General features: G+C 52.2%; 1 protein-coding gene across 1 annotated transcript in view; it reads right to left on the bottom strand.

Moving 5' to 3' along the window:
- Nucleotides 1-4701: 4701 nt before the first annotated feature.
- The window catches only part of ZNF423 (zinc finger protein 423), a 360445-nt gene continuing 337718 nt past the window's right edge, over nucleotides 4702-27428 (bottom strand). The window contains exon 8 of the mRNA XM_017530167.2: nucleotides 4702-5391. Coding sequence (XP_017385656.1) covers nucleotides 5362-5391 — 30 coding nt within the window. The 3' untranslated portion in view covers nucleotides 4702-5361. The remainder of the gene's footprint in view (nucleotides 5392-27428) is intronic.

Below are 27428 nucleotides of genomic sequence, written 5' to 3'. Positions count from 1 at the left end.
AATGCATTGTGAATTTAAGAGCTCTATATTTGTGTAAGTTCCAGGCAAGGGCACTGAACTGCCAGTTTCTCTGTCTCTCTCTCTCTCTCTGTTTGGTTTCTGACCATATTTAAGGGGGTGGCTGCTCCCTGATCCTAATTTCTGAGTGACCATGATGAAGAAAGCCCCCCGGACATCCAAAATGGCTGTGAATATGAGTCAGAAAAAAATCTTTCTTGTGTTAAACCATGAGAAATTGGGCCCTTTTGTTACAGTACCATATCCTAGCCTGTCCTGACTGATACACAGTCCCAGAGACAAAGAGGTATAAAAGTCTGTACTGTGCATGCCCAGTGATGGACTTACACACCATGTGGTATCAGAGTTCTTATTATGAGAACATTTTACCTAGCTGTGGGAGTCAGAGTAAGTGACCTAAAGAATAAACTGGGCCAAGACTAGGGTGAAATGAATGAAGCACATGCTTTGGGCACAAAATTTAAGTGAAAACACACACACACACACACACACACACACACGTAATAATTTCATGTAATGTTTCTGAAAATAAAACTCTGTAAAAAAAAAACCCATGTTGAAAAAAAAATGGCAAAGTGTTAAGTAAAGACAGAATCCAATGCTACATTTGTGCCATCCCACCTCACCTGCCAGATCCCAATCCCAGTCCTGGTTCCAGTAGAACTTTATTTTCAAAAACAGGCTGCCAGCCTGCAGGCTGAAGCCTGCCAATGTGATTTCCTAAAACATTACATGAAAATGTTGTTTATTTTGATCACAAGTGTTTTGTATCCGCTTATGTTTTGCTCCCAGGTGAGTGCTTCACTGACCTCACCCAAGTCTTGGCCCCAAGAATTAGACAGCTGAGCTGGGTCTAAAAGTAAAAGTTAACAGGGGCGGGGGAGCGGCGAGGAGGAAGGGAAGGCCGTTCCAGCATGAGGAAGCACTGTGAGCAGAGGCATGGAGGGAAAAGACGCCAGGGGCATGCATGGCAAACCGTACTTTATTTCGTGCTTTTGGAAAGAGGTTGAGCAAGATAGAAATGCAAATATTTAGCCATTGTTGAGTGTTGACTTTTCTCCTCTTCTGTGATGTTAAGAGTGCAGTGCAGGGTGTATCATCACTGAGCACTCTCCCGGCAAGACTGCATGAACCAAAATCAACTGTAAGTTGTAAAATAGTGGCACCATGAACTTGCTTTGAAGGGTAACAAGCATTTGGGGGGCAAACCTTTGTAAGGTTTCTCTCTCTTCTCCAAAGGCAAGTTCCAAGCCATACCAATAAATACAAAACGCCACATGTCACAAGTGCTATGATGGACAGTAACTAGAAGTGATTAATGGGGTAGTCAAGTTACCTCATGGTTCAAATGGCTTCTGGAACGCCAGCTATTGCAGCCACATTCCAGCCATCAGGAAGACGGGAGGAAGCAATGAACTCATGTCTTCTCTTTCAGGACAATTCTTAGACTTTGCACATACTGCCTCTATTTACGCCCTATTGATAAAACCTATGGCTGCCAATAGTAATAGAATCACACCTAACTTCTGGAAAGCATAGGATATATAATCTGACCCCTCCCCTCTCCAAGGTAACCTCTGCTCAGCTAAAAATTGGTTACTTTGTTAATGGAAAGAAAGAGAACCAGCAGTCTTTCTTATAAGGTACAATACAAACTTTATTCATCATTTTCGTCATGATTGTTAAAATAAAAATAAAAATGGAGTCAGACACCCCAGGCTGGAAGGCGAGGCACCCAAGTTATAGTACCAAGTTTATTCTCAATGGTGTGATATTAGACAAGATTCCAAACTTCTCTGGGATTGTTTTAAATCACCTAGAACTGAAACTCAGTAGGAAATCAGCTCTCTAAGGGTATTTCCGGCTCGTTTCCAGCTCAGGGCTTCCGCATTTGCGGTGCTCTCTTCCCGCTGCTCTTGGACCTCCGACCTCCCTTCTTTCTTCAGGTCTCAAGCCCCTGCCTCAGCAAGGGCTTCCTGAATGCACCCCTGCATCTCATACATAGGCCTTCCATAAATCCCAGGCAGCTTCTGGTTTTGCCATCACAGCACTCATGACCAGGTGTCGCTATGCATTTACCAGCATGCTTGCCTGTGTCACTGTGAGCTACATGAAGCCAGGGGCCACATCGGCTGGTCATCTCCTTGTCCCCAGTGCCCTGTGCATTGCCTGGCAGATGAGGGCAGCTCAGTAAATACCTGCTGAATGGGTGAGTGGAGGAAGGCATGGATTGGAGTTTTGGTCCTATTTACTGAATATTTGTAGGTACAGGTCCCATTCCTAGGAACACACACCCTAGGAAGGAAGAAAAACAGGTGGAAAGTTCATTATTAAGCAACTGTGAGTTTAAAGGGAGCATTCTCTACTGGGGAACTCAAGAAGATTCTTTCCATAACAGTTTCTCCACTGAGATTGAAACCCTTACCCGCCCACTTCTGGGCACTCTGGGCAGGTGCTCGATGACAGGGGCCTGTGGCCAGGGATCCTGGTCCATCTCCCAGGCTGCGCAAAATTCCTCCACCCAGAGTCACTAGAACTGACAATTTGTACATCTAAATACAGCAGCAATAAACCTTAGGCTTCCAGTTACCTTGCCCACTCCCCAAAGCCAAATCCAAATTCCCCTGTGCCCTCCTGGCTAAAAAGGTGCCCTCCTGCAGGACACCTGGCGTCATCATTGATGACCATGCCTCTTGCAGGTCTCTCTCTCTATGCAGCCCTTTGGCATCATTTTATACAAGCCTCCCAGTGACCCTCAAAGGCCCCCTCCAGCTGAAAGGCAAGTGTCTCATCCCACCTCCAGACCATTCCTCTGGAACGGGCGAGTGGGGTCTCGGAGGCACAGGTTTATAACCCTACACTGCTCCCCCACCCTAATACCTCCTGATGGCAAAAAAGTCCAGTTCCAAGAAGGGCCTCAGTGTCCCCGCTGCCAGCCCCCTCCCTACACGAAGTCACGAGGGGCTCTCAGCCATAGCAGCAGGGGCAGAGCCAGCCGGAGAACAATGGGGCTGGGGTGAGGGGGGGAGTCGGTGGGGTTCCCTGGCTGCCTTGCCACCGCCATAAACCTCATTACCTCGCGGTCCCCTAGGCCGCCTCTCTCCTTACCCAAGGCATCAGCCGGCTTCGCTGCTGATTCCCACACGGCGTGAAAAGCTCTTAAACCCCCCGCTGTATTTTTAATGGGGGCAGTGACTAATTTAGCCCTACGCCACCAACCGTCAAATCAAATCTTCTATTGGTACTTACTGAGGGCTCTCACCTGGGCTCCACAGAGTTTGGGATAGATCCGGAGCTGGAGAGGACCCTGCGGCAGAGATGTGGCAGGTCCCCGGGACACACTGGTCCCATTGACAGTCCCAGCACTGCCCATGAGGCAGGCCTTGCTGTGGACGTGCGGCAACCTCACTCAGACACAGCCCCAGCCCCAGTCCGTGGGTGGGCACACTTAGCGGAACGCTGGGTGTCTACCCTGAGGTCTTCCCCCAAAACAGCCAAGTCTCCAAGAGGCTGAAAATTGGCATTCACAGCCTTCAGTGTCCAGGAGGAAATGGCCCACTACTGGCAGGGTCTGCTCTATGATTCACAGGTGTAAAATGCCTTTTGAAAAACAGAAAGCCCCGCCCATGTGAGAATGTTACATGAGGTGGCAAAAAGAAAGGGGAACTCTTATAGGTCATCAGAAGCTGCTTGATATGGGAGTCTTCTAGAAGATGATGGGTATAATTGCTCCAAATTCCACGCCTGTGACTTAGTATTACATTATAATTAGGTGCAATCTGTCTGCCTGTTTCATTTCCGCTCTGCAGAGGGTAATAACCAATTTCCTTGCCCCTTGTGAAAAGTTAGCAAGGAAGGGTTTCCCCGTGCAAGCTCCGGCCTCTGATTGGCAAGTCAGCTGAGCACCAGCATGACGGAGGTGTGGGAGGTAACACGGAGAAGGCCTGGAGACCAAGGCTGCTGGGTGGGCCCTGGGATACCAGCAGGGCCAGAAGTAGGTGAGATAAGGAAGGTGCCTAGAGTGTAAAATGCAAGAGGACACCCATTCCCAGAGCTTGCAAGTGCAGGGGGCCCTGAGAATGAGTGCCCCCTGAAATACTGCACCCCAGGCCCCTGCCTGCCTCACTCCAGACCTGGCCCTGGACACCAGTTTCGATGTTTCCACATCTTGCTGATCTCTATGACTGGGAACCTGCGGCTCCTACCTGGCTGTGCTCTGCAGTCCCGGCCACACATCTCCATGCCTCAGAACCCAAATGCCACCTGGAGTCCTGGCAAGGGAAGGGCTAGCCACTTGCCTGCCTATATCCAACCCATGGGAAAGCCAACCCTGAAGGGAAAAGCAAGGAGACACCACAATGAGCCTGGGCATCGATCTGCTGCGTGGCCTTGGGAAAGCCGCACGTTACCCTTGGGCCTCTGTTTCCCCATCTGTGAGTGGGAAGATCAGGGTATTCCATCATTAAGAGGTTTTCTGCTTTGACTTCTGTGGCCACTGCCAGCCCGTCCAGTCTGCGTGCATTAAGTTACTATGCTTGTTTTCCGAGGGAAGCTGGGTCTATTGTGTGCAGGTCCTCAAGGGCGTGTGCAAGCTCACAGGAACTTGTAGGGGTACACCCCTTACAGGAGCTGACAGCCCCTCACGCGGCCCTAGGCTGAGGAGGAGAGAACCAGGCAGCAGGATGCTAATCGCATGGATTCCCTTTATTGAACTGTACTAGTTACTGCAGTCAGATTAAGTCACATTTAAAAGCAGACCATCCAGTTGCACTGAAACCGATTATATTCATTACATAGTTTTAATCACTGTCCGGTGAACTGGCAAATCCAATCAAAGCATTAGTCTTTAATTAAAAAATTAAAAGGAAATATTCAGACAATAGCCAAGCAATCACATCACGATGCACAATTACCTAGAACTGCAATTAAAAAGTAGTTAACCAAAGGGGGGGAAAGAAAAACAAGAAAGAAAAAAAAGAAGCAAAGAAAAAAAAATCACACTAATTCTTTTTTAAAAACTATCAATATAATACATGAAAGAACAAAGGACAATAGCCTTAAAAAGCAGGTTTCTCTAACTCTAGAAATGTAGTCTGCGGCGGAAACTCTAAAAGCACACTAGCTGTAGCAGGACAATAAAAAATACTGAGCATGGAATACTTTTAATCTCTGCCATTAATATTCATTTCCAGCTGCTTATAATAGCAGCGCCTCATGGCCAAATCATTAGAGTTTTACATCTGGGTTGCAAATGACACTTTGATTGGATGTAATGTTCAAATGGCCCTCCCCACGGCGTCTCCGGCAAGCCTTCTGCGGAGAGGTGTCCTGTTGAGCGATCCCTCACTGTGCGTGCTGGCTCATCGTGTGGTTCTGCAAAGGCGAAGAAAGGAGACACACATGAAGGAGAAGAATGGAGAGCATGCTCGTCCCTCCCACTCAGTGCATTTACGCCGGGAGCCGCAGAAAAGGACCTCGATTATAACAAAACAAAATGCAACAAGGAAAAAGTGCTCGAGGGACACAGCTGCCAAGACACCACGTTGATTTGGGGCTTGGGGATCGGTTCCTGATACTGCCAACCTGGACTCCCTATACGTTGTTTCTTGGCTTTTTTTTTTTTTTTTAGACCATTCAGGTCTTACCAAGGGGACTGGCTAGGTGGAGGGAAAGGGAAAATGCCGGGGAGGAGGCAGGAATTAAAAACATCCCCATTCGCCTCTCCATCTCCCTTTTCCTCTAATGAAGAGGAGGAAACTCTGATCGCCTGCAGGCTGCCCTCACCGACCCCTCTCAGTCCTCGCGGTAGCTGCTCCAAGCCTAGCAGAGGGAGACAGCAGATGTGCTGTGCAGCTCTCCGGCCTAGAAACACACGAGCGGGCACAGGCGTGCTGAGGCAGTGGGCGGCCGCTGTGTCTGCGACCCAGGCAGGGGACGGGTCACCCGGCAGGACGCGGGAGGAGCCTCTGCTGCTGGGCTCGAGAGCCTGCTTGCTTGGTCACATGGCAGTGGCCCAACCAGAGACTGGGACTCAGTGCAGTTTGGCCGAATGCACCTGGGAATCCAGGACCCAGGTGGGACCCTGTGGCCAAACGTTCCCTCTCATTACAGCCAATGGCATTTCCTCCCCCTGCCAGCCAGAGGGGGCCAGCAGGGTTGATCTGTTTCACAGGAGCCAGCGGCCTGGGGCTGGGGGTGGGATTTGGCATCTGAAAGCCCAGTCTTTTTGTTTCTTTTCAGTGGTTCGTGTTCCAAATTCAGACCCATTTCATCAAAGCCTCAGGTGGTGCTCCAACTCATGACACCTGGAGAAAGGAGGCAACGTGCACCAGGGGCTGAGTGCGCCTGTTTGGGGCTGCACAGACCCTGGATCCCCGGGAGAGGCTCCCTCCCGGCGCCCTCCAGGGCCCGGCGACTCCTGCAGCTGTGCCGCTGACCGCCAGGGGTCAGCAGAGGCGCCGCGTCTCTCCCGGGCTCGGGTCCGAGGCGAGGGCGACCAGGAGATGCCAGCAGCCTCGCCCAGAGGCCCGGGCCGGGCCCCGCACAGCCCCTTCCCGTGGCGGGCACTGCGGCGGCTGCGGCCCCCGCGGTGATGTCACCGACCCTTCCCGCGAGCTCTCGGCCGGGGAGAGGCAGGCCGCGCCCGCGCGCCTCCCAGCAGATGCCCGCAGCGCCGAGCGCACTGCCGGGGCTTGGCGGGCATGCGTGCTCTGTGCCGTGAAAGGCACCGCTGTTTCAATCCTCACAACAGCCGTGCGAGGTGGGACGTCTTAAGATGAGGACATTGAGGCCCAGGGAGGCAAAAATTACAGGCCCAACGTTACCCGGTTGGAAGCACCGGGCACTGAACCAGATGGCTGGAATCCGCGGAAGCCAGGGGCTTTCGAGGGGAGCCAGGCTTCCCAGGGCCTGCACCCCATGGGCCCGCGGTCTGCGGATCACCCGCATTCTGCACCAGATACAGCGCCACCTCTGCCAGCGGGGCCTGACACCTCGGTCAGGGGGACCCAGAGGCACCAGGCAGGTTGTCTGAGGCCACAGATGGGATGCGGGTGGTTTCCATGGGAACCCGCACCCTCCAGCCGAGGCACCTCTCCCTGTACTCGTGCAGGGACAGCCAGCTAGTCCTGTGGGGAGCCGAATCCACACTCCACACAGCCATCCTCCTTTTAGCTTCAAGGAGGTTCAGCAAATCTTCAGCAAACCATTCTGCTGACTCAGTTCCCACCTCCCTTCTCCCTCCCAACCAAGCCGCTCTTAGAGTCCTCTAGGCACGTGGATCACTTCCCATCCCTGCAGACCTCTTCAGGTACCTGCAGCCCACCTCCCACACAGCCAGGCACCTCTCCTGAGCTAAACTGGCCTCCTCTGCTGAGCTGCACACAGCATGGTGGGACTTCCTTTCTCAGGACCCAGGGTTGGGCGTGTACTGCCTTGCCCATGCCCCTGGGCCTCCAATGCTCAGCAGGCACAGCTGCCCAGGAGCTGCACTTTCCCACCCTGCCAACCGCCAGTCAAAAGCCCAGGCTATTTGGGTGTGGCTGGGTCATCCTTTATTAAGGGGAGGATGGGGTGGAGGAAGAGAGGGGATATGAGGAAGGGTTCTTGTCCTCAAATTATGGTTCCTAGGGCCTGACACAAAGTAGAGACTCAGACAGTATTTGTGAATGAATCAATGGAAGGAAAAATGAATGGATGTATGAGTAGAACGTGGATATGTGGAAAGGGGAGAGGGCATTCCAAGAGGAAAGAACAGCAGAGACACAAGTGTGGAAACTGGAATCCGAGTGGCAGATGCAGACATGGGTCCCAGCACAGAAGTCACAGGAAAGCTGGTGGGCACATGGTCAGTGGAGGCCCTGAGTGCCAACAAGCATGGACTTTGTTCCACACGCCACAGAAAACCAGACATGATATTCCATCTCCACAAAATCCCCGAGGACCACCCACTGCCAACATGGGCACGGGATGTCTGGGATCTCTGCAGAATGAAGCAGCCTCCTGCCAGGATGTCAAGACTGGGGTCAATATGACATACATGTTCCACACTGGCTCACCTGGGCACTGCTGAAGCAGACGTGCTGAAGGCTAGAACCCACACGTGGGACCACTGGTTAGGAAAACTCCAGAATACCTATGCCATTCCCCAGGAAAAGCCACAGTGCGCCTGCTCACTTTAATAGCAGTAGCAAGGGGCTCTGAGGTTAGACTCAAGAAAGAACTTCCTCCTAGAGGGCTCTGAGACAGAAGGATAAAACTTCCTTCCCTGAAGTTTTGTGACAGGAACAAAAGCCCAGAATGTCACAGCAGATGGAAATGTCAAAACTTGATGCCCCGAGGGGACCAGACACCAGAATTCACTCAGCACTATGTTATTAAGCACCTGCTGGATGCTCTGCTCTGTGCTGGCACGGTGAGGGGGAGGGGAAGTCACCAGCTGGGCACCCCCTCGAGGGGCCTGATTTAGGGGGGCTAGACACAGACACCCAAACGTTTGTGGGATTAATGGTGCAGATGGCAGCTCAGCTAGGGAAACTGGTCAAGGGCACCCAATCAGTGTATGTGATGGTGGTGGGGGGCACAGAGGAGCCCAGGTGCTCAGCCAAGGAGGGCACCGGCCTCCCCACAGGCCAAGGCCAGTGTCAACAGGCAGAGTGGGTAGTGGGACCCCTGTCCCCAAGACTCACCAGTCGCCCAACGCCAGGCCACAGGGCAGCTCTGGGCAGCCACTGCAATCGGCACAGTTCAATAACCCTGAAAGAACCCGCGCTCCATCCCCCATGGCTAGAAGCTGTGGTTTGAGGAACGTGGGGAGGAGGTTCAGCAAACCTTCTTAAAGAGTTCCTTCCACCCCGCATGGTTCTCACAAGGGCATTCTGCCTTAATGTCTATTTCTCTGTTTATGCTTGTGCTATATTTAGCCCCTTTAGAGAAGGAAGAAAATCATTTATAAAGATGCTACCCACCCCACAGATGAACACTTACCACCACACAAAGGCCGGGGGTGGAGACAGGGGCCCAGGGAAGGACTGGAAAGTGCCTAGAGGGAGGCCTGGCATCCACTCAGCCTCACAGCCTGCCAGGGAGACACAGGTGTGGGCCAGAGAAGCAGGTGAGAAAAATAAAATGGAAGAGCAGGAGGGGCGGGTAGCAATGGTTTGCAGCCTCGATCCATCCACTCGCCAGAGCTTGTGTGCTCTCCTAGATGGAGGTGTCTGGTAGAGCCTGTTTTGGGAGCCTCTGCCTGGCACACGGGGCCAGGTTCACAAGATAGTGATGGCTGAGGGGGTGGCATGGGACTGGGCCCAGAAACCTGTGTGTTGCCTGTGCTGGGGGCGGGCCTAGCCCAGGTCCTGGTGAGACCCACAAAAAGAGCCCTCTCTGTGCACATTGTCAGCAGAGCACTCAGGACCTGGTTTCCCGTCATACCCTCAGCCTCTCGAGAGTGAATGATGCCCAGTATTCATTTACATGGTTGCTCATTCATTCATTCTTCTTTGAGCCAATGAGCCACTATGCTTGTCCCTGGGAATTCAGCAGCAAAATGATCCTGATCCTGAACCCAATCCAGGGTGACGTTTTGTGCATGGAAGGAGCGGGCTGGAGGACGGAGCCTGGAGGCTACGCCGTGCTTCCCAAAGCACTGCCACACACTTGAATGAATGGGCTCCTTGAAGGTTTAGCTGGGGTCCGATGCTGGTTTCACCTGCCCTAGGAGGGGGCCCTAGCTCAGCCCACCTCTGTGCCCAACACAGTCACGAACAGGAACACTGTGTGCCTCCCCCTAGTCTAAAGCCCAGGATTACTTCTCAAGGTCTTGGCTCCATTCTCTGTCACTTAGGCGTGGGACCCTGCCTGGTCTCCCTTTGACACCTACCCCTCGCCATGTCAAGTGGGAAAGACCAGAGGGGCTTAAGCATGCCGACTGCATGAATCAATAAGATATTCTCTACACGCCCTATTAGCTGCCCCTCCTGGCTTCCAGATACTCTGTGACAAAATGCCTGTAAAGTCCTAGCACCCTGCCTGGTCCTTAGCAAGTGCCCCATTGGTGCTGGCCACTGCCCCGGTGACCCCAAGGCGGGCAGGAAGCCTTAGTGGGCCGAGATGGCCTACGCCCTGGGTTTGAATCTTCCCTCTGCCACTTACTGGCATGTGGCCTTGGGCAAGTTCCCTGATCTCTGGGTTTTGGGGGTAGTTAATAACACAGCCCTCTTCCTAAGATGCTGATAGGGTTTGGATGTTTGTCCCCTCCAAATCTCATGTTGAAATGGGATCCCAGTGTTGGAGGTGGGGCCTAGGGGAGGTGTTTGGGTCATGGGAGAGGATCCCTCATGGATGGCGTGGTGTCCTCCCTGCAGTTACCATGAGATCTGCTTGTTAAAGGAAAGTCTGGTGCCTCCTTGCTCTCTCTCTCCATCCCCAAATGACACACCAGCTCCCCTTGCCTCCCACCATCCCTGCAAGCTTCCTGAGGCCTCACCAGAAACAGATGCCAGCACCTTGCTTCCTGTACAGCCTACGGAACCATGAGCCAAATAAAACTGTTTTCTTTATAAATTACCCAGTCTCAAGTATTTCTTTACAGCAACACCATACAGACTCCTTGAGGACTCAGGAGATAATGCCCACATACACCCTAGGTCTGGCTGTAGTAAATACTCCACAGATCTCCATGGTGATGTCTGTGCTGGTCTTCCTGAGCTGGCAGGGCGCTCCGTGGCAGAGGGACTGTTTGCTCCCTGCCACTTCCATGGGACCAGGCATAATAGAGGTTTAATGGACTAACCAGCTATACTCATCCCCCTCTCCCTCTGTGTGTCCAAAGGGCTGGCAAGATCTTAAGAATGCTCCTGAGATGGCTGAACTTTGGATGGCCCTGCCCTTGGAGCAACAGGCATCATTATTCACTCCGTCCCACCCCGCTGGCTAGAAACCTGTACCCACAAATCACTGCTTTCTCCACCCCACCCTCAGGAACAGAATTGCACACCTGTAGGGGAGGACAGCCTCAGGGAGACTCCACGGTGGATAGAGTAGGTGTACACTCATCCATCGATCCATCCATCCACCCATCCACCCATCTATCCATCTATCCACCCATCCGCCCACCTACCCATCTACCAATCCATCCATCCATCCACCCATCCACCCACCCATCCATCCATCCACCCATCTATCCCTCTATCCACCCATCCACCCACCTACCCATCTATCCAACCATCCATCCATCCACCCACCCACTCACCAATCGACCTGTCCCTCTTCTCATCTACTCATCCACCCACCCATCCAGCCACCCACCCTCCATCCATCCATCCATCCATCCATCCATCCATCTGTTTCTACCACAGACATTCACTGAGTTCCTGTCAGGCCCCCACTGACTTCCTGTCTGTCAGGCCCCCGGCTGGGCATGGCACAGGCAGGTGGAGAAGTCCCAGCACACTCCCTTGAGGGGTTCACAGTTTCATGGTGGGGATGATGATAGCCAAACTCATAGACCCTGAAGAGGCAAACAAGAAGGCCTGGCTCTTCTCTGGAGACCAGGCTGTGGCTCTGGCCCTTGAGTCTTTGAGTCCCTGCAGCATATGAAGGCACAGGAACACTCAGCCCCCACACCCAGAACATCCCACCCTGCTCTCCCGGCCCCACCTGCCGAACAACCCGGCCTGCATATCACCTCACTCTGATTTCTGGTTGGGAAGGAGCTTGTGGCCAATCCCCTTTCTCCGCACTGCCCATCACTGGCCACTCCCTGACAAGCTCCAGCCTCAGCAGCTCTCACAAGGCTGGCTTTACAATGCACTTTCTCCAGGAGCTGGGAACAAGCCCGAGAATGCGCCTTCACCGCTGACAGATTCCCTTTCCTGGGGAAAAAGTAGGCCTTTAGGCTAAGATGGCAGCCACGTTCGTGCTCGGTAGGGGAGACGCTGGGTGCCGTTATTTGTTCACTTAGCAGACAGGGTGCCTGGCCCTGTGCAGTGGACAGAAGAGAGAAAGTGAGGCACAATCCTGGCCTTTTAAGGACTATAGAGAGAGGACTTCCAATAGGAGATGCTTAGGGAAGCAGCTGGCCTTCTAGCTGCCCTTCAAAGACAGCCCGGGTGAGGATTTGCACTGGGTGTGTGTGTGTGAGCTGGAGAGAAGGCTTTCCAGGCAGAATGAATCACCGGACAACAGCACGAGGGTGGGAATGGCACTGATCATGATCACAGCTAACACTGATCGTGGGCTCACTGTGTGCTAGGCACCATGCTCAACCTCCACCCATATGAACTCCTTTAGGCCTCACAACCGCCCTGTGCATTACTCTCATCCCTATTTTATAGATGAGAAAACTGAGGCGCAGAGAGGCCCAGGTCCTGCTGCTGGTGATGGCATTGCTGGGTCTGCACCCATGCAGTCTGTCTGCAGGGCCCACTCTTCACCACGGCATGGTTCTGCCTCTGAGATGTGAAAAGTGCAGCATATGTTGGGGGAACAATGAATAATTCAGCTTGGCAGAAGCACAGGGTATGTGCCAGGGAGACCAGCCTGGAGAGGAAGCCGGGGGCCTTATTGATGAGGCTCCTTGATGCCAGACGAGGCAGCTTGCCCTTAAATCTGGGCCATGGGGAGCCATCGAAGGTATCTGAGCTGTGGAGTTACAGGAGAGGCAAGACACATGGAGAAGCTCACGCCTCCAGCCAAAAAGGTGTATCAGCAGAGCCTTCTCTCCTGTCATCTCCCTCTGCTCCCATCTCCTGTTCCCTGGAGAACCTTCCCCTTTCCCCTACACTTTCTTTCTTTCCCATTGGAAAGGGTACAGACACAGGCAGCCCTGCCTCCCCTAACTGCTGTGTATCACCTGGGCAGCCCCTCTCTGCTTGTGAGCACTTATTTTTAGAAGCATTTGACAATCATCCAAGGGTCTAAGACGAACAGATGGCCTGTCTTAAAGGCTCATATGTTCGCTAGTTTGCACTTCTGACAAACAGTAAGCATACTCGAGAGCACACCATAAACAGCGCCGAATGAATACTCAGAACACAATTTAGCTAATGCACGTCATTAAAATTAGGGGTGAGTGATGGCCAAGATTCCCTCTAAATGCCTACCCAGTGACGCAGCCACTCCCCCGGGGTCCAGGCTATGACACGGATGCACCCTACTTCTCCCGTGGCCCCCACCCAGCAAGCAGGGGTTTGCCTCGCTTATGCAGAGGGCAGGGCGAGGTTTGCCGGAGTGGGTGTAACACTCATCCCTGGCCTGAGAGTGAAGCTGGTGACCCACTGGCCCTCGACAAAGCCCGGAGATGTCCTATGGCAGAAGGAGCGGCAGCTCTTCCATGCATGGGATGTGCATGAGGTTTTCCCGTCCCTGCCTCCGAGACAGTGAGACAGCCTGTCGTCTGCCACTCTGGAGCAGCAGGAAGTGAGCATTGCAACTTCAGCCAGGGAAGCTGTCTCTTATGTGAGAGCCTCAATTCACCCAGAACTCCCAGCCTAGAGGGAGATTCCAACTTCCAAGGAGCAAGGGGATTGGCTTTGGGGTGGCGGTTCTGCAGCTTCCTTGCCAAACCAACAGCAGAAGCTGATGCAGCGACCTGAGTCACCTATGGTGACATTCGAGAAAGAGCCACATCTGCACAGCCTCTGACCCAGACTCCTTTTATTGGCGCCAACTGGATCCTGGTTTTCCATTTCTCCAGATGCTCTATGGAGCCCAGGTAGGAAAGAGAGTGCCCCCCACTCTCTGTGAACCCCCTCTTGCCAGGACACAAATGACCAAACCAGGTGGCCCGATCAACAATCATTTCCATGAGCGGGAAACTCTTCCCTAGCGTGAAAACGTGGGAGAAAACAGTGTGGGGAAGAAAAAAGCCCAATAAACTCCCAAGAGGGCAGGTTCTATACTGCCATGCTTTGGAAATAAAACCCACCAGGGAATAGATTATTAGGAGGGAACTGAACTTCTATTAGGAACCCAGCCCATAAACAGGCTCCCATTCAGAGTCACCCAACAAAACAAGGGGACTAATCATACCTCCCTGGAGGGACAGGGGACTCACAGGAGCCGCACTTCAAAATGCAAAGGCCCGTCACTGTTTGTGAACAGAGAATCGGGTGAGCGGTGAGACTTTAGATAGCAGTGTGCAAGGGGAAACGAGAGGTTTATGGCGTTGTCACAAGCAAAGGAAGATGGAATGCTGCCAGGGCCGCTTACAGACTTGCCCCTCCTCAGCAACAGAGTCCACGCCTGACTCTGAGTCCTGAGTTCATGTGACCTCCGCTGCTATTGCTGTTTCTCCAAAGAGGGTGGGGTACCTGGTGGCTAAGCCCCTTGGGGACAGAGTGCCAAGCAGCAGATTCAGGACTGAAAATCAGAGGTCCCAGCCACAGCATACCAGGTGACCACAGGTTCACTTCTGTGGCCTCTGGCCCACTCCTGGGTAGGACTGCTGCACCGATCTCAACCTTGTGGCCACTGCGAAGTCCATTCTAACCACAGCAGCCTGCTTGGAACCAGGCCCCCAGGGAATAGCTCATCTCAAATATGAATTAGCGCACGGTCTCCTGCTCTAAAAGGGCCTGAAGCTGACCCCTAAAAGATGGGGCCCCAACCCGATGCTGCTGTGCCAGGAATTCAATCAAGTACATCTCCTGCAAAGCGTTGGGAAGAGCCCAAGGTGGAAGTGACGAAACTCCAGGAAAAACGGCACTGACGCTGGGTGAGTGGCTCACGCCTAGAATCCCCGCACTTTGGAGGCCGAGGTGGGAAGATCACTTGAAGCTGGCGTTTGAAATCAGCCTGGGCAACACAGTGAAACCCCATCTCTACCAAAAATAAAACTTAGGTGAGTGTGGTGGTGTGTGCCTGTAGTCCCTGCTACTCGGGTGGCTGGGGCGGGAGGATCACTTGAGCCCAAAAGTTCAAGGCTGCAGTAAGCTAAGATTGTGCCAGTGTACTTCAGCCACAGGGTAAGACTCCGTCTCAAAAAAAAGGGTATTGGGTGGAAAGGTTCTCAAAACCAAAAGAGGGTTCACTCTTCTCATCTACTTCAAAGTACATTTGCTGCTCTTAGTGTGGGTCAAAGAAGATCACGCACGTGGAGCAGTTTGGGAAGAAGGAAGCACCAGTTGGCAGGGGTACCAGTGCTTGGAACATGTTTATGTTGTGAAAAAGAATGGGTGCATTCCAGGAGATCTATCTGCAGCGGGCAGGATTCCTCTGACCACGTGGAGCTGCGCGTCTGGATGGAGGCCTGAAGGTTAGGGTGCGGGTGCTGTCAGGTTCACACTGTGGACAAGTGCAGCCCAAGCCAGGTGCAGAGCAGTAAGACCCGGTGGGGTCTGTGTCAGCCCTGAGACCACAAACCTTGTTGAGAAGAGGCAGCACTTGTCAGCTCCTGGCAATGACTGTCACGTGGGAATGAAGGCCCAGTGTTGCTGCTGGTTTTGCAAGAAAACTGGAAATTTAGATTTTTTTTTAATATAAAATTTCTTAGGGGAATGCTTATACACTGTTGGTGGGAAGGTAAATTAGTTCAGACACCATGGAAAGCCGTTCTGAGATTTTTCAAGGAACTAAGAACTGAACTACCGTTTGACACAGGAATCTCATTACTGCAGGTGCAGCCAAAGGCAAATAAGCATTCCACCAAAAAGACGCAGGAACTCATATGTCCATTGCAGCACTATTCACAATAGCAGAGACATGACACCAACACAGGTGCCCACCAAGAGTGGGTGGGATCAAGAACATGTGGTCCATACATTATCATGAAACACTATGCATCCATCAAAAAGAATAAAATCATGCCCTTTGCACCAACAGGGCTGTAGCTAGAGGCCATTATCCTAAGTTAACTAATGTAGAAACAGAAAACCAAATACCACCTGTTCTCACTCGTAAGTGGGAATTAAACACCGTGTGGCGCACACAGACATAAGGTTGGGAACAACAGACACTGGGAAATAAAAGAGCTGGGAGGGAGGGACGAGGATTGAAAAGGGACTATAGGTACTATGCTCACGACCCGCGTAATGCAGTCAGTCATACCCCAAACCTCTGTGTCACGCAACAGACCCATGCCATAAACCTGCACATGTATTCCAGAATCTAAAATAAAAGTTGGGGGAAAAAGGAAGTAAAATCCACAAACGTTCTTGATGTTTAAAGCACTATGCAGGACGATGAAAACAAATCTGCAGGTTGAATGTGGCCCTCGGGCCACCAGCTTGAGGCCTCTGGGGTTGGTGAGGGTCTCTAGAAGCCCCACACACCCTGCAGGGAGGTGGGGAGTGGTGCCGTTAGCCAGCAGATGGCCTGACTTTACTTGAATCTTCACCCGAGGGGCTGGGATGTGGGACTCAGTGTGGTTACGTTCTGCCAAAGAGGGTAAGGGTAGAAGATGAAGTTCTGTGAAAGCAGAACCACCTGCAGGTCCTGGGTTCTGCTGCCTCATGGGTATTTCCTGCCCAGCCGGCCCAAGTGTTTCTGGGTGCGCCAGGTGCTGGCAAACCTGGGAGACCAAGGAGTGTGCAGGGAGACCAGACCCTCCCACTAGAGCCGCCCAGGAGGCTGAGCACGGCTGTCTCGGGGGTTGTCCATGGGCCATCTGGAGGGACCAGCACCAGAGTGTGCCACGTGACCGCATTCAATAGTCTGGACCATAAGGATCCCCCACACCTTCCTTACTTCAGAAGACCTGAGAGCCCTCCCTTCCGCCTTCCACGGTGTCCCATGGGGAAAAGGACAGGGCAGGCATAGTAGAGGGACAGCTCTTTGGGGTACTTATGAAAGCAGCCTGCCAAGGCAGGGTTCCTAATACTGTGCACACATCACTTCATATGCACGCACACACATGAATACCCTAATCTCACACACACACACACCCCTGCTCCCTCATGTGCTCACCCCCATACACACAGATACCCCACAATCCCATGCACACACACGAGTACCCCACAGTCCCATGCACACACACGAGTACCCCACAATCCCATGCGCACAGACACACAAAGTACCCCACAATCCCATGCACACACACACACAGGTACCCCACAATCCCATGCACACACACACACACACAGGGATACCCCACAACCCCATGCAGGTACACACTCATGGACTCAGGGATACCCTCAAATCCCATACACACACACACACACACACACACACACACACACACACACACCAGTCCTGACACTGACCGTGTAGTGCCAAGTGGTAAGAGGCTGGTCACTGTTACTTTGGCATTCTGTCTCCCCACCCTATGCAGCTGACCTGCCCCATGTTCACCCCCTGCTGGGTCCCTCCAGCAGCCCCACCTGCCCAGGATGCAAGGGCTCCTCGAAGGACCCCTTCCTGGCAAAGAAAAGCTGAGAAAACAACATGAAGCACAATCCGGGTTGTCTCCTGGAGAAGGCAGGGCTGTAGAAGGGTTTCTGCTTCTTAAAACCCCCGGCGGGTCCCACCCACACCAGAACACATCGGGACCCTGACCACAGCCCAGATGGCCCGCCACGGTCTGGTGCTCGCTGGCGCCCACAGCCTCAGCCACCACCTTCTGCCAGGCTCCCAAACACTGCAGCCCTCTCCCCCTCTCCCTCCCAGCAGCACTCCCCCTATTCAGAGTGTCCTCCATAGCCCGGTTTTCCCAGGCCTCTCCACATCGGAGCCAGCCTTCTGGAGCAGCCTTCCTGCCCGCTGACCAGCAACTCCCACACAGCACTGCCCTGCACCTTGCAGAGGTTTCAATGCTGCAAGTCCTGCAACTTGCAATGATCTGGTTGTGGACCCACCATGGTCAACCCCCCTTCAAGATGCCATCCACGTGACAAGACAGGGACCTCCTCTCAGCTCGACATTGTACCCTGTTAGCTTAGAGCCTGCACTTGGTAAAAACTCAACAAATATTTCAGAAATGACAGCCTGCAAGATACTGTAGCAAAGCCAAGCCGTCACTGATAGGGTCAAGGGAGACGAAGAAGAAATGCAGTTGCCCCCACCCCACCCTCTTCCCCACAGCCCTGGCCCTGGCCATGCCCAGAGCAGGTTATATCTTTTTCTTAAAGCTGGGAGAGATCCTTTGAGGACATTATGCCAGGTGGAATGAATTATTACATGATTCCTCTTGTACAAGGTGCCTAGAACAGCCAAGTCATAGATATAGAAACTGTGGCTGCCAAGGGCTGGGAAAAGGGGAAATGGGAAGTTAATGTTTAATAGGAACAGAGTTTCAGATGGGAAATATGAAAAAGTTCTGGAGGTAGACGGTGCTGATGATTGCACAACAGCGTCAATGTACTGAATGCCACTGAACCAGCCACTTAAAAATGGTTAAGATGGTAAATTTTATGCTGTGTAAATTTTTACAATGAAAAAAAAGTCCAGGCACAGTGGCTCACACCTGTAATCCCAGCACTTTGGGAGGCCAAGGCAGGTAGATCACTTCAGGCCAGGAGTTTAAGACCAGCCTAGACAACATGGCAAAACCTCGTCTCTACTAAAAATACAAAAATTAGCTAGGTGTGGTGGCATGTGTTTATAATCCTAGCTACTCAGGAGGCTGAGGCAGGAGAACTGCTTGAACCCTGGAGGCGGAGGTTGCAATGAGCTGAGATCGTGCCACTGCACTCCGGCCTGGGCGACAGAGCAAGACTGTCTTAAAAAAAAAAAAAAGAAAAAAAAATGGGCAGGATCTTAGAAGGTAGGAGAGTGAGTTGCTGCACCAATAGGTAAGATACTCAGGGTCATTCTGGCTGGAAGGAGCACAGATCATAGCAGCCCAAGACAGCCTCAGCTGGGTGGGAGGGAGCCGCAGCATCCCGGGACAACATGCCACCAGCTGAGCGCCAGCGGAGGGGCTTTCTCAGTGCTGCCCAGGCTAGGCTGTCGGCTACCGTCCACAGTGTGGCTCCCAGGGCCAGCCAGTAGAAGAACAGAAGACCTCAAGAGACTCTCCGACTGAGGGCTCTTCCCCCTATAGAAAGGCCACACCTGCAGTCATAGGCCAGGCCAGCCAGTGGGGCCCTGATGGTTTACAAACGCTGCAGGAAGGAAGTGTCTGTGTTTGCTCTGGCAGGGCAGGTAAGAGGCAGGAAGCAGAGCACCGAGCACACCTACAAATGACATATTTTGCCAGGCTGGAAAAAAGTAAGTGGGAGAAAATATTTTCTGATGCTGCAAGTCTTTACCACTTTAAATATTTATTCATCAAAATATGATGGGAAAACTGAGCTCCACATAGAGTCGTCATATTCCACAAACCAAAAATCAGGACAAACAGCCAAGAGCTGGGATGGAGTACTTGAAATCAGGACTGTACTGGAAAATCTAGGTCACACGGTCACTAATTATACAGAACACATATGTTCAGGTCCCCAAACTAACCCAGTGCTTTCAGGATTTGCAAATGATATGAGGAAACTTTGATCGCATTCATTTCCACTTTCTTCCAAATTTTGGTTAAAAGGAAAACTTTCCTGCATCCTCAACATTTCTAGAAAATTAAGTCCTACAGTCTCAGAACTGTTCTGGTGGATATTCTGAGGGTGCCTCCTCAGGAAACATGACCTATCACTCCCCAAGAGTGGTCCCCAGCCCCCACATGGCCCAGCCCCCTTGCTGACAGACCCCCCAGGCTGTGGGGCAGAAGCTCGTCCGATGGACCTAATTTGCTGTGATGAATTGTGTGCATGCACCAGTGACCAAAACTGCAGCTGAGACCAAATACATTTTATGACTGTGACGGTTCTTGGGAAACACATAGGTGTACACCCTTGCCAGCCCAGAGAGGGGGTCCAACCTTGCACCAAGCAAAGGGCAAAGGGTGATCCCACCACCCAGAAAGGCGGGGATTCATGGGCTGCCCACTCTTCAGAAGCTGGTCCCACTGATGAGGCTGAAGAATGCCACGGCCTGGCCCAAAATGCCTTGTGTGCCATCTCATACATATCCAGCCTCCAACCAAACAGTGAGCACGTGGTCACTGCCCAGACACCTGCTCCACCAGGATCAAGTGGGTCTGCCCTGTGCCCTCCCTTCTGTCACCGGGCAGAAGTCACCGGTTTTCATGACACAAACCAAGAATTATCCATATCCTCGGTCTGTCCCATCCCACTCATCTCGCCAGAGAGGCATGTGTGCTTGTGTGTGTGTGTGTGTGTGTGTGTGTGTGTGTGTGTGTGTCTGTGCATGTGTAGGTATATGCACAGTTTTAAATTAAGGAGAGGGATAGGTTAACAGTGAGGTGTCAAATTAAAAGCATGTAAAGAAGGCATCCTAAAAGCATGTGGTTCCTGACATGTACCTCACACTCAATACTGGAGGGTGATGATGGAGAAGGAATGTGTAGCTGGATGGATAGGGAGATGAATGGCAGATGATAGAAGGATGGTGGACAAATGATGGATGGGTGGGTAGGTGGGTGTGAGGGGGTGGATGGGTAGATGGATGTTGGACAGATGAATAAATGGATGGGTGGATGGATGAAGGACAGATGGATGGATGAGTGGCTGGAGGACTGAGTAGGTAGATGATGGAGAGTGGATGAATGAACTGGTGAGTGGGTGGATAGGTGGATAGACAGATAGGTAGGTGGATGACAGATTGATGGGTAGATGGATGAATAGACGGATGGATGGATGAAATGGTGCGTGGGTGATGGACAGATGTATGGATGGGTGGATGGATAGGTGGAAGGATGGGTGGACAGATTGGTGAGCAGATGGATGGGTGGATAGATGGGTAGGTGGATGAATGGGTAGGTGATAGACTGATAGGCAGACTGATTGATAGATGAGTGGATGGGTGGCTGGAGGATGGATGGGTGGATGGATGGATGGAAGGATGGGTGGATTGGTGAGTAGATGGTGGGTAGACAGATTGATGAATGGATGGATGGGTGGATGGATGAATGGATGAATGAATGGTGGGAGGAAGAGGAGTGCCTGAATAAATAAGTAGGTAGGTAGGATGGTAAATGGGTTGATGAGAAGACAATGGGCTTTGGAGTTCAAATCTTGCCTTGGCTAATTACTGTCTTTCTGACCTTAGGCAAGTCACTTCACCTCTCTAAGTACTCCTTCACTCACCTGAAAACTAAAACTAATCATATCCACCTCATTGCCTTGTTGGAAGCTTCAAGTTAGATAACATAAGTAAAAGGTTTTACAACACATAAAATGCTATATAGACACTTAATAGCATCATAACTAATACTAACCACAGGGCTCTGTCGTCCCTGTCAACTAAAAAACATGGATGATCTCACAATGATTTTGGTAGTGACGGGGTCTCATTATGCTGCCCACGCTGGTCTCCAACTCTTGACCTCAAGCAATTCTCCTGCCTCAGCCTCCCAAAGCACTGGGATTGCAGGTGTGAGCCACCATGCCTGGCCAATACCACATTTTTGATGTGGCAGCTTCTGAGGCAAAGACGAGGAAACAAAGATGGCGCCACAGGTAAGGGCTGCAGCTGTCTAGGCTGCGCCTCCAGGTGTGGCCTCAGCTGGGGGACTGGTCACTGCACAGGAAGCAGGGAGCCCCACCTGCCTCCCCCGCTCAAACACTCAAACCCAAAAAGTAGAACACACTCCCCACTCCCGCCACAAGCCCCACTTCTCCCAGCATCCTAGTTGGACACCCAGGTCCAAGCCTGTATTCCAGTCTGCAAAATGGTGAGAGTCAAGAGCACTTCCAGTGGCCCCTGGAAGGCTGCAGAGGCACCAGTGAGACAATACCTGCAAACGGTGAAGTGTTTCGACAGTGCAGGTTACAAACAGTGCAGGTTGGTGACAAGCCAGGTAAGGTAGGCCAGGTGTGGGCTGTGTTGAAACAGGAACCTAATCGCTGTATCCAAAGGAAGCCACACGGAAATGTGGGCCAGGAGCTGCCGGACCTGATTTATAGAAAAATCAAGAAATCCAGCCATTTAGTGTGGGGGTGAAGATGACAGAATTCAGGGCTGGTGGCCTGGGTCCAGCACTGACCAGGTCCGAGGCCTTGGGGGTCACTTGACCTCTCTGTGCCTCGTTTTGCTTGTCTTCATATTAGAGGCATTGTGGATATCGAATGTTTTAATGCCTAAAAGTGCTGAGAACAAGCTGGACACTCAGAAAGCACTAGATAAATATGAGTCATTATGATGATGGGAATTCTCTATTTTATAATACAGACAACCAGCTAGGTGTGGGGGCTCATGCCTGTAATCCCAGCACTTTGGGAGGTCAAGGCAGTAAAATTGCTTGAGGCCAGGAGTTCTAGACCAGCCTAAGCAGCATAGCGAACCCTGTCTTTACAAAAAATAAAAAAGTTAGCTGGGTGTAGTGGTGCGCACCTATAGTTCCAGCTACTTGGGAGGCTGAGGTGGAAGGACTGCTTGAACCCAGGAGTTCAAGGCTACAGTGAGCTATGATCACACCATTGCAAATGGTTCCTTATCCTACTGGAATCCCCTCCCTGCCCTAGACAATTTCAGCATCTTGCTCCTCACCCTCCACCGCGCTTCCCACCAAAGCCGTATTTTATTTACCCTAGAACCCCAAAGAGCATAAGATGCTCCAGCATTTTATGTATCACAACAAACAAAAACCAGGACCAATTAAATTACAGCACGCAAATGAGGTATTCCAAATTAACATAAGAGAGACGCTAAGGAGGAAAGTTGCATATCTTAAAATACAACCATGAAATACGGTAACAGCTCCCATACACTGAGCTCCTACAATGTGTCAGAAACTGGGCTCTCTGCTCTTTATATATTATCTTTACTTCTCCCAGTCATTCCCATTTGACTGATGAAGAAACTGAGGCTCAGAAAAGCAAAGCAGCTCGCTAAGTCACCCAGCTGGTAGGAGGTGGCACGTAGATTTTTGCCCAAATGGCCCAGTCCTAGGACTACTACCTCCTTGCTTTCACTGTCCCCTGACCCTCCCACCCCTGTTGTCCTCTGGGACACTGAAAGGAGACACCAAACTGAAACTGTCACTTTCCCTTGCCCACATTGCAGCCACACAGTCTATCTCCATGCTGCCCCAGACAAGTCCCAGCCCGTCCATGTTTGAGTCTGTCTAAACTTCAGAAGCGGAACAAGTGGAGCCATGTTCATTATTGACACAGCGAAATTAATTTTCTGCCATCTCCTTCTCCCCATGCCTGGCCCCCAGCCTCTCACCTCTCCTGTGAGTATTGGAGCACGGCTGCTGGCGGATGCTCCTGAAATGCCAACTTGCATTTCTCATCATTAATTTCTTTGTAAATGTCATTAGTAATTGTTCCTGCTTGACCAAAGAGTGCAATCCAGACTTCTACCCAGAGCACCCTAGTCTCTCGTTGATGGGGGCTAAGACATCCCCAGCCAGATCCCAGCCTCCTGCTGTTATCAAGAAAGTTCTGACACAAATGAGCAACACAAAACATCCTGCTCCTGGTGTCCGGACATGGCTGCATGCTCAGGCTGCCTGGATTTAAATCTCATCTCTGCCCAACTTTGCCTCAGTCTCCCCATCTGTGAAATGGGGATAACAGCAGCACTGGCTTCATAGGTTCTTCCTCAGAATGGGGAAATTAAGGCAAAAGGCTTCCCCTAGTGCCTGGTTGTTGGTGGTGCCACCATCGTCCTTCACCTCCTCCCTGCCTCTCACCAGCAGGGTTGCAGGCTCAGCTCTGCCACTTACCAGCTATTGGACACAACATCAAGTGAGTGGCTTAAGCCCTCTGGGCCCGTTTCTCCCATCTGTGAAAGAGGGACACTGAAATCCACGGCAACTCTGCCAATTCCACCCCAGATGCTGCCCCCCTCCATGTGCCCTCCTAGGGGACCAGGTCCTGTGCTGGACGGTCCACAGCACAATGCTGCATCCCCACAGTAACCCTCCAAGAGGGGCGCTGTGACCGCTGACCAGGTGACGACAGTGAGCCCCATGAGGGAGGTCACATGCCCAAGGTCACACTGATGAAGCAACTCTGAGGCCTCCAAACCCCATTTCTGGGGGGGTGGACATTGACAGTGCTCATTGTCCTTAGAAAGCCCAGGGCATAGGTCTGAGTCCTTCACCACAAAGCAGTAAAACTGAGACAATGTTTCCAGACTGCTGCTGGGAGCCTCACAGCGAGCCCTTCTCATGAGGAGCTTCTTACAACCTCACACAAGTGTGTCTCCTTGTCTTAACTGGGTAAACTGAGGCTCCCCATGTGGGCAGAGCTGCAGGGAGGCAGAGCTGTGAGCCTAGGCGCTCTGACAGGAGTGTCTGTGTCTATGTCTGAGTCACCCCCTCAGGCCCCTGGGCCCCATGTCTTCCCATCTGAGGCACTGCCTCTTTGTCTGAGTCAATGCAGGGCAGGGCTTTGCAGGGTGCAAACCTCTGTGGACGCGGAGCCAGTGAGGCGCCGCTGCTCGCCGCGTCGTCAGTGTTACTAAGAAACTGAAGGCATGTGGTCCCGGCTGAGACAGCACCGGGGAGGGGCTGGGCTCCTGCACACACAATGGCCGCTGGCCTGAGGCTCCTGGCAGCTCCCCCGTGCCCATCTGTCGAGATGGCATGATGCCCTCTAAAGTTGGTTGGCCCCCTGCCCTAGGGCATGAATGACAGGCTCTAGTGGGCAGACGGGCAGCCCGAGGCTGATTCCAAGTGCCATCTCTGCCCAGAGCTGGGCCTTGGGGGGAGGCCCCCCAGTCCCCACCTGGGCCTCCACACACTTCATCGCTCAGGCGGGCTGACCCTCAGGGCTCAGGAGGGTATCCAAGCAGATGGGCACAGGCTTCTGCCTCAACAGCACCCCTCCGGTGCCTGCTACTCACTGCGCCTCTGTGGTGACCAGGGAGAGGCCATTTCTCACCCAGGGCTGCCCAGACTGGCGACAGCATCCTACCGCCAGAGCTGCATGTGGCCTCCATGTCACCTTCCAGAATGCCTGCCTCGCTGGGAGGTGAGGCCTGCTCAGAGACCCCTGGGCCTGGAGACCCCTGCACCCAGAGACCTGCCCTTGGCTTCTGAGGGCTTTGAGAGTCATCTCCGACCCCACTGCCTCAGCCAGGGGCTGCGAACACAGGCACTCATGTCAGACTGCCTGGCCACACACTCCTCCCTGCTGGCAGCTGTGTCTACATGGGGAGCCTCAGTTTACCCATCGATGACAAAGACCTCATATGTGAGGTCTGAAGACGCTGCCCACATAAAGGGCTTACAGTCAGGTTCCCAGGAAGCACTCAGGAAATGCTGCCTCAGTTTTACTACTTTGGGGTGAGGGGCTCAGGCCTGTGCCCTGGGCCTTATAAGGACAAGGAGTGTTGCCAGTGTCCACCCTGGCCTTCTCCCAAGGCAGACCCCAAACTGCCACACATGGCCCCTCGGGAGACGCAGCTGCCCCAAGTGGCGGCAGCAGTAATCATCATGTCAGCGACAACAGCGATGGTGACGATGATGCCGCACTTTATCATGTTGGGAACACCCCCGCCCCACTCAACAGTAAATAAACCAAGGCTCAGAGACACACACTGACTGTGCCCATAACACAGTAACTTACAGGGAGCAAGGGCAAAGCTCAGGTTCCAAGGTGCCTGTTAGTGTCTTGTGGGGGCCCAGCTGTGGGGCTCTGTTGCTTGTAGTACTTATGTTGTATTTAGTATACGGTATGAGTGATATGAGATGATGCAGCACTATACTATACCACACCATATTACATCATATGATGTTATATTCTACGAACGCATAAGGAGTATTCTGTTTGTCCTTATTAGCTTGCTTTCCCCTCCCTGCAACATGTAACGGGCTTAGTCTATGCCTGTGTATCCCCAGCACCTGCACACAGCTGACACAGATCAGGTGCTCGGCGAACAATTGTGGGCTAGACTGAGCACATCCACACATGATTGATTGAATGAGTCAGTGAAGACATGAACAGAAAGCCCACTACCTCCAGACCACAGGCAAGGCAACGACGACACGGGCTGGGGCTCACCAAACTTTCACTCTAACCCAGACCCAGTGCTGGGGGCTTTTCAGGCATCACTGCCTTCAGCTCCTCCAGTACCCAACAAAGAAGGGACCTTCCTGAAAGCAAGAGAAGGCCAGTGACTTTCTCACGGTCATGGAGCTGCCTGGTGGCAGGTCTGGCATCTGAGGCCAGACTGTGAGTTCCACAGGATGGACATGGCATCGCCACAACATGTGGCCACATTCAATAGAATTTAGGCTGTGCCAGGCTCTGGTTTCCTGCCCTAGTGGGGAAGGCAGGAAGCACAAAGTGATCCTACTGGAAAAGTGCCACAATTACCCTCAGCAATCCTTATATCCTAAGTGCACTAAAGTACTTTACACACACCAACTCCATCTTCACAACAACCAGAGGCAGCAGGTCTTACCTCATTTAACAGATGTGGAAACTGAGCCCAGAGAAGTACAACATCTGCAATAGCAAATCATGGGCGGCTGGGCGCAGTGGCTCACATCTGTAATCCCAGCACTTTGAGAGGTCAAGGCAGGTGGATCACTTGAGGTCAAGAGTTCGAGACCACCCTCGCCAATGTGGTGAAACCCCCATCTCTACTAAAAATACAAAATTAGCTGGGCGTGGTAGTGGGCACTTGTAATCCCAGCTACTCAGGAGGCTGAAGCAGAAGCATCACTTGAACTTGGGAGGCAGAGTTTGCAGTGAGCTGAGATCGTGCCACTGCACACTCCAGCCTGGGCGACAGAGAGAGATTCTGTCTCAAAAAAATAAAAAAGAAAACAATGGGGACTGGGAAACGAGGGTCAGCAGCTAGTCAAACTCTCAGCCCTCCCCAAGCTCCTGGCCTCACAAGTCGCTAACTCCAGCAAAAGCAACAGGTTCTCACTCCTCGGAACCACCGCCCGGGGTCAGCCGGCAACCCCCGGCCAAGCCCAGCCAGGCCTTGCTCTCCTGGCAGCAGTCAGGGTGACAAGGACTGGGCCATCTCTAAAGCAGGAAGGGGGAAGATGCCGCTACTCACAGAAAGCACAGCCAGAGTCAAATGCTAAGTATGTGCCTAGAGCACTTTTGATTTTTAATTATTATTAGTTATAATTATCTGGCTGGATCTGACAGCAGCAGCACAAAGAGGCAAGGAAACTGGCTCTTTGGTTACCCATCTTATAAGGACCAGGGACTTTAAAAGTGGGCTCCCACAATCTGCGGGCGTCCCCCTCCTCGCCTTCCTCCTTTCCTGCTTGTGTTCTCTTTCCGACTTTCTAGGAGCTCAAAAAATATGTTAACACATATGGGGAGGGATGGATGGATGAATGGATGTATGGATGTATGGATGGGTGGATGGATGGATGGATGGATGGACGGATGGATGCAGGGATGGATGCATGGATGGATGGATGGATGCATGGATGGATGCATGGATGCATGCAGGGATGGATGCATGGATGGATGGATGCAGGGATGGATGGA

The sequence above is a fragment of the Cebus imitator genome, unplaced genomic scaffold (assembly GCF_001604975.1).
Source record: "Cebus imitator isolate Cc_AM_T3 unplaced genomic scaffold, Cebus_imitator-1.0 Scaffold63, whole genome shotgun sequence".
NCBI classification, from domain to species: Eukaryota; Metazoa; Chordata; class Mammalia; order Primates; family Cebidae; genus Cebus; species Cebus imitator.
The sequence above is the reverse complement of the archived record's forward strand: the minus strand, read 5'-3'. Positions and strand labels throughout refer to the sequence as shown.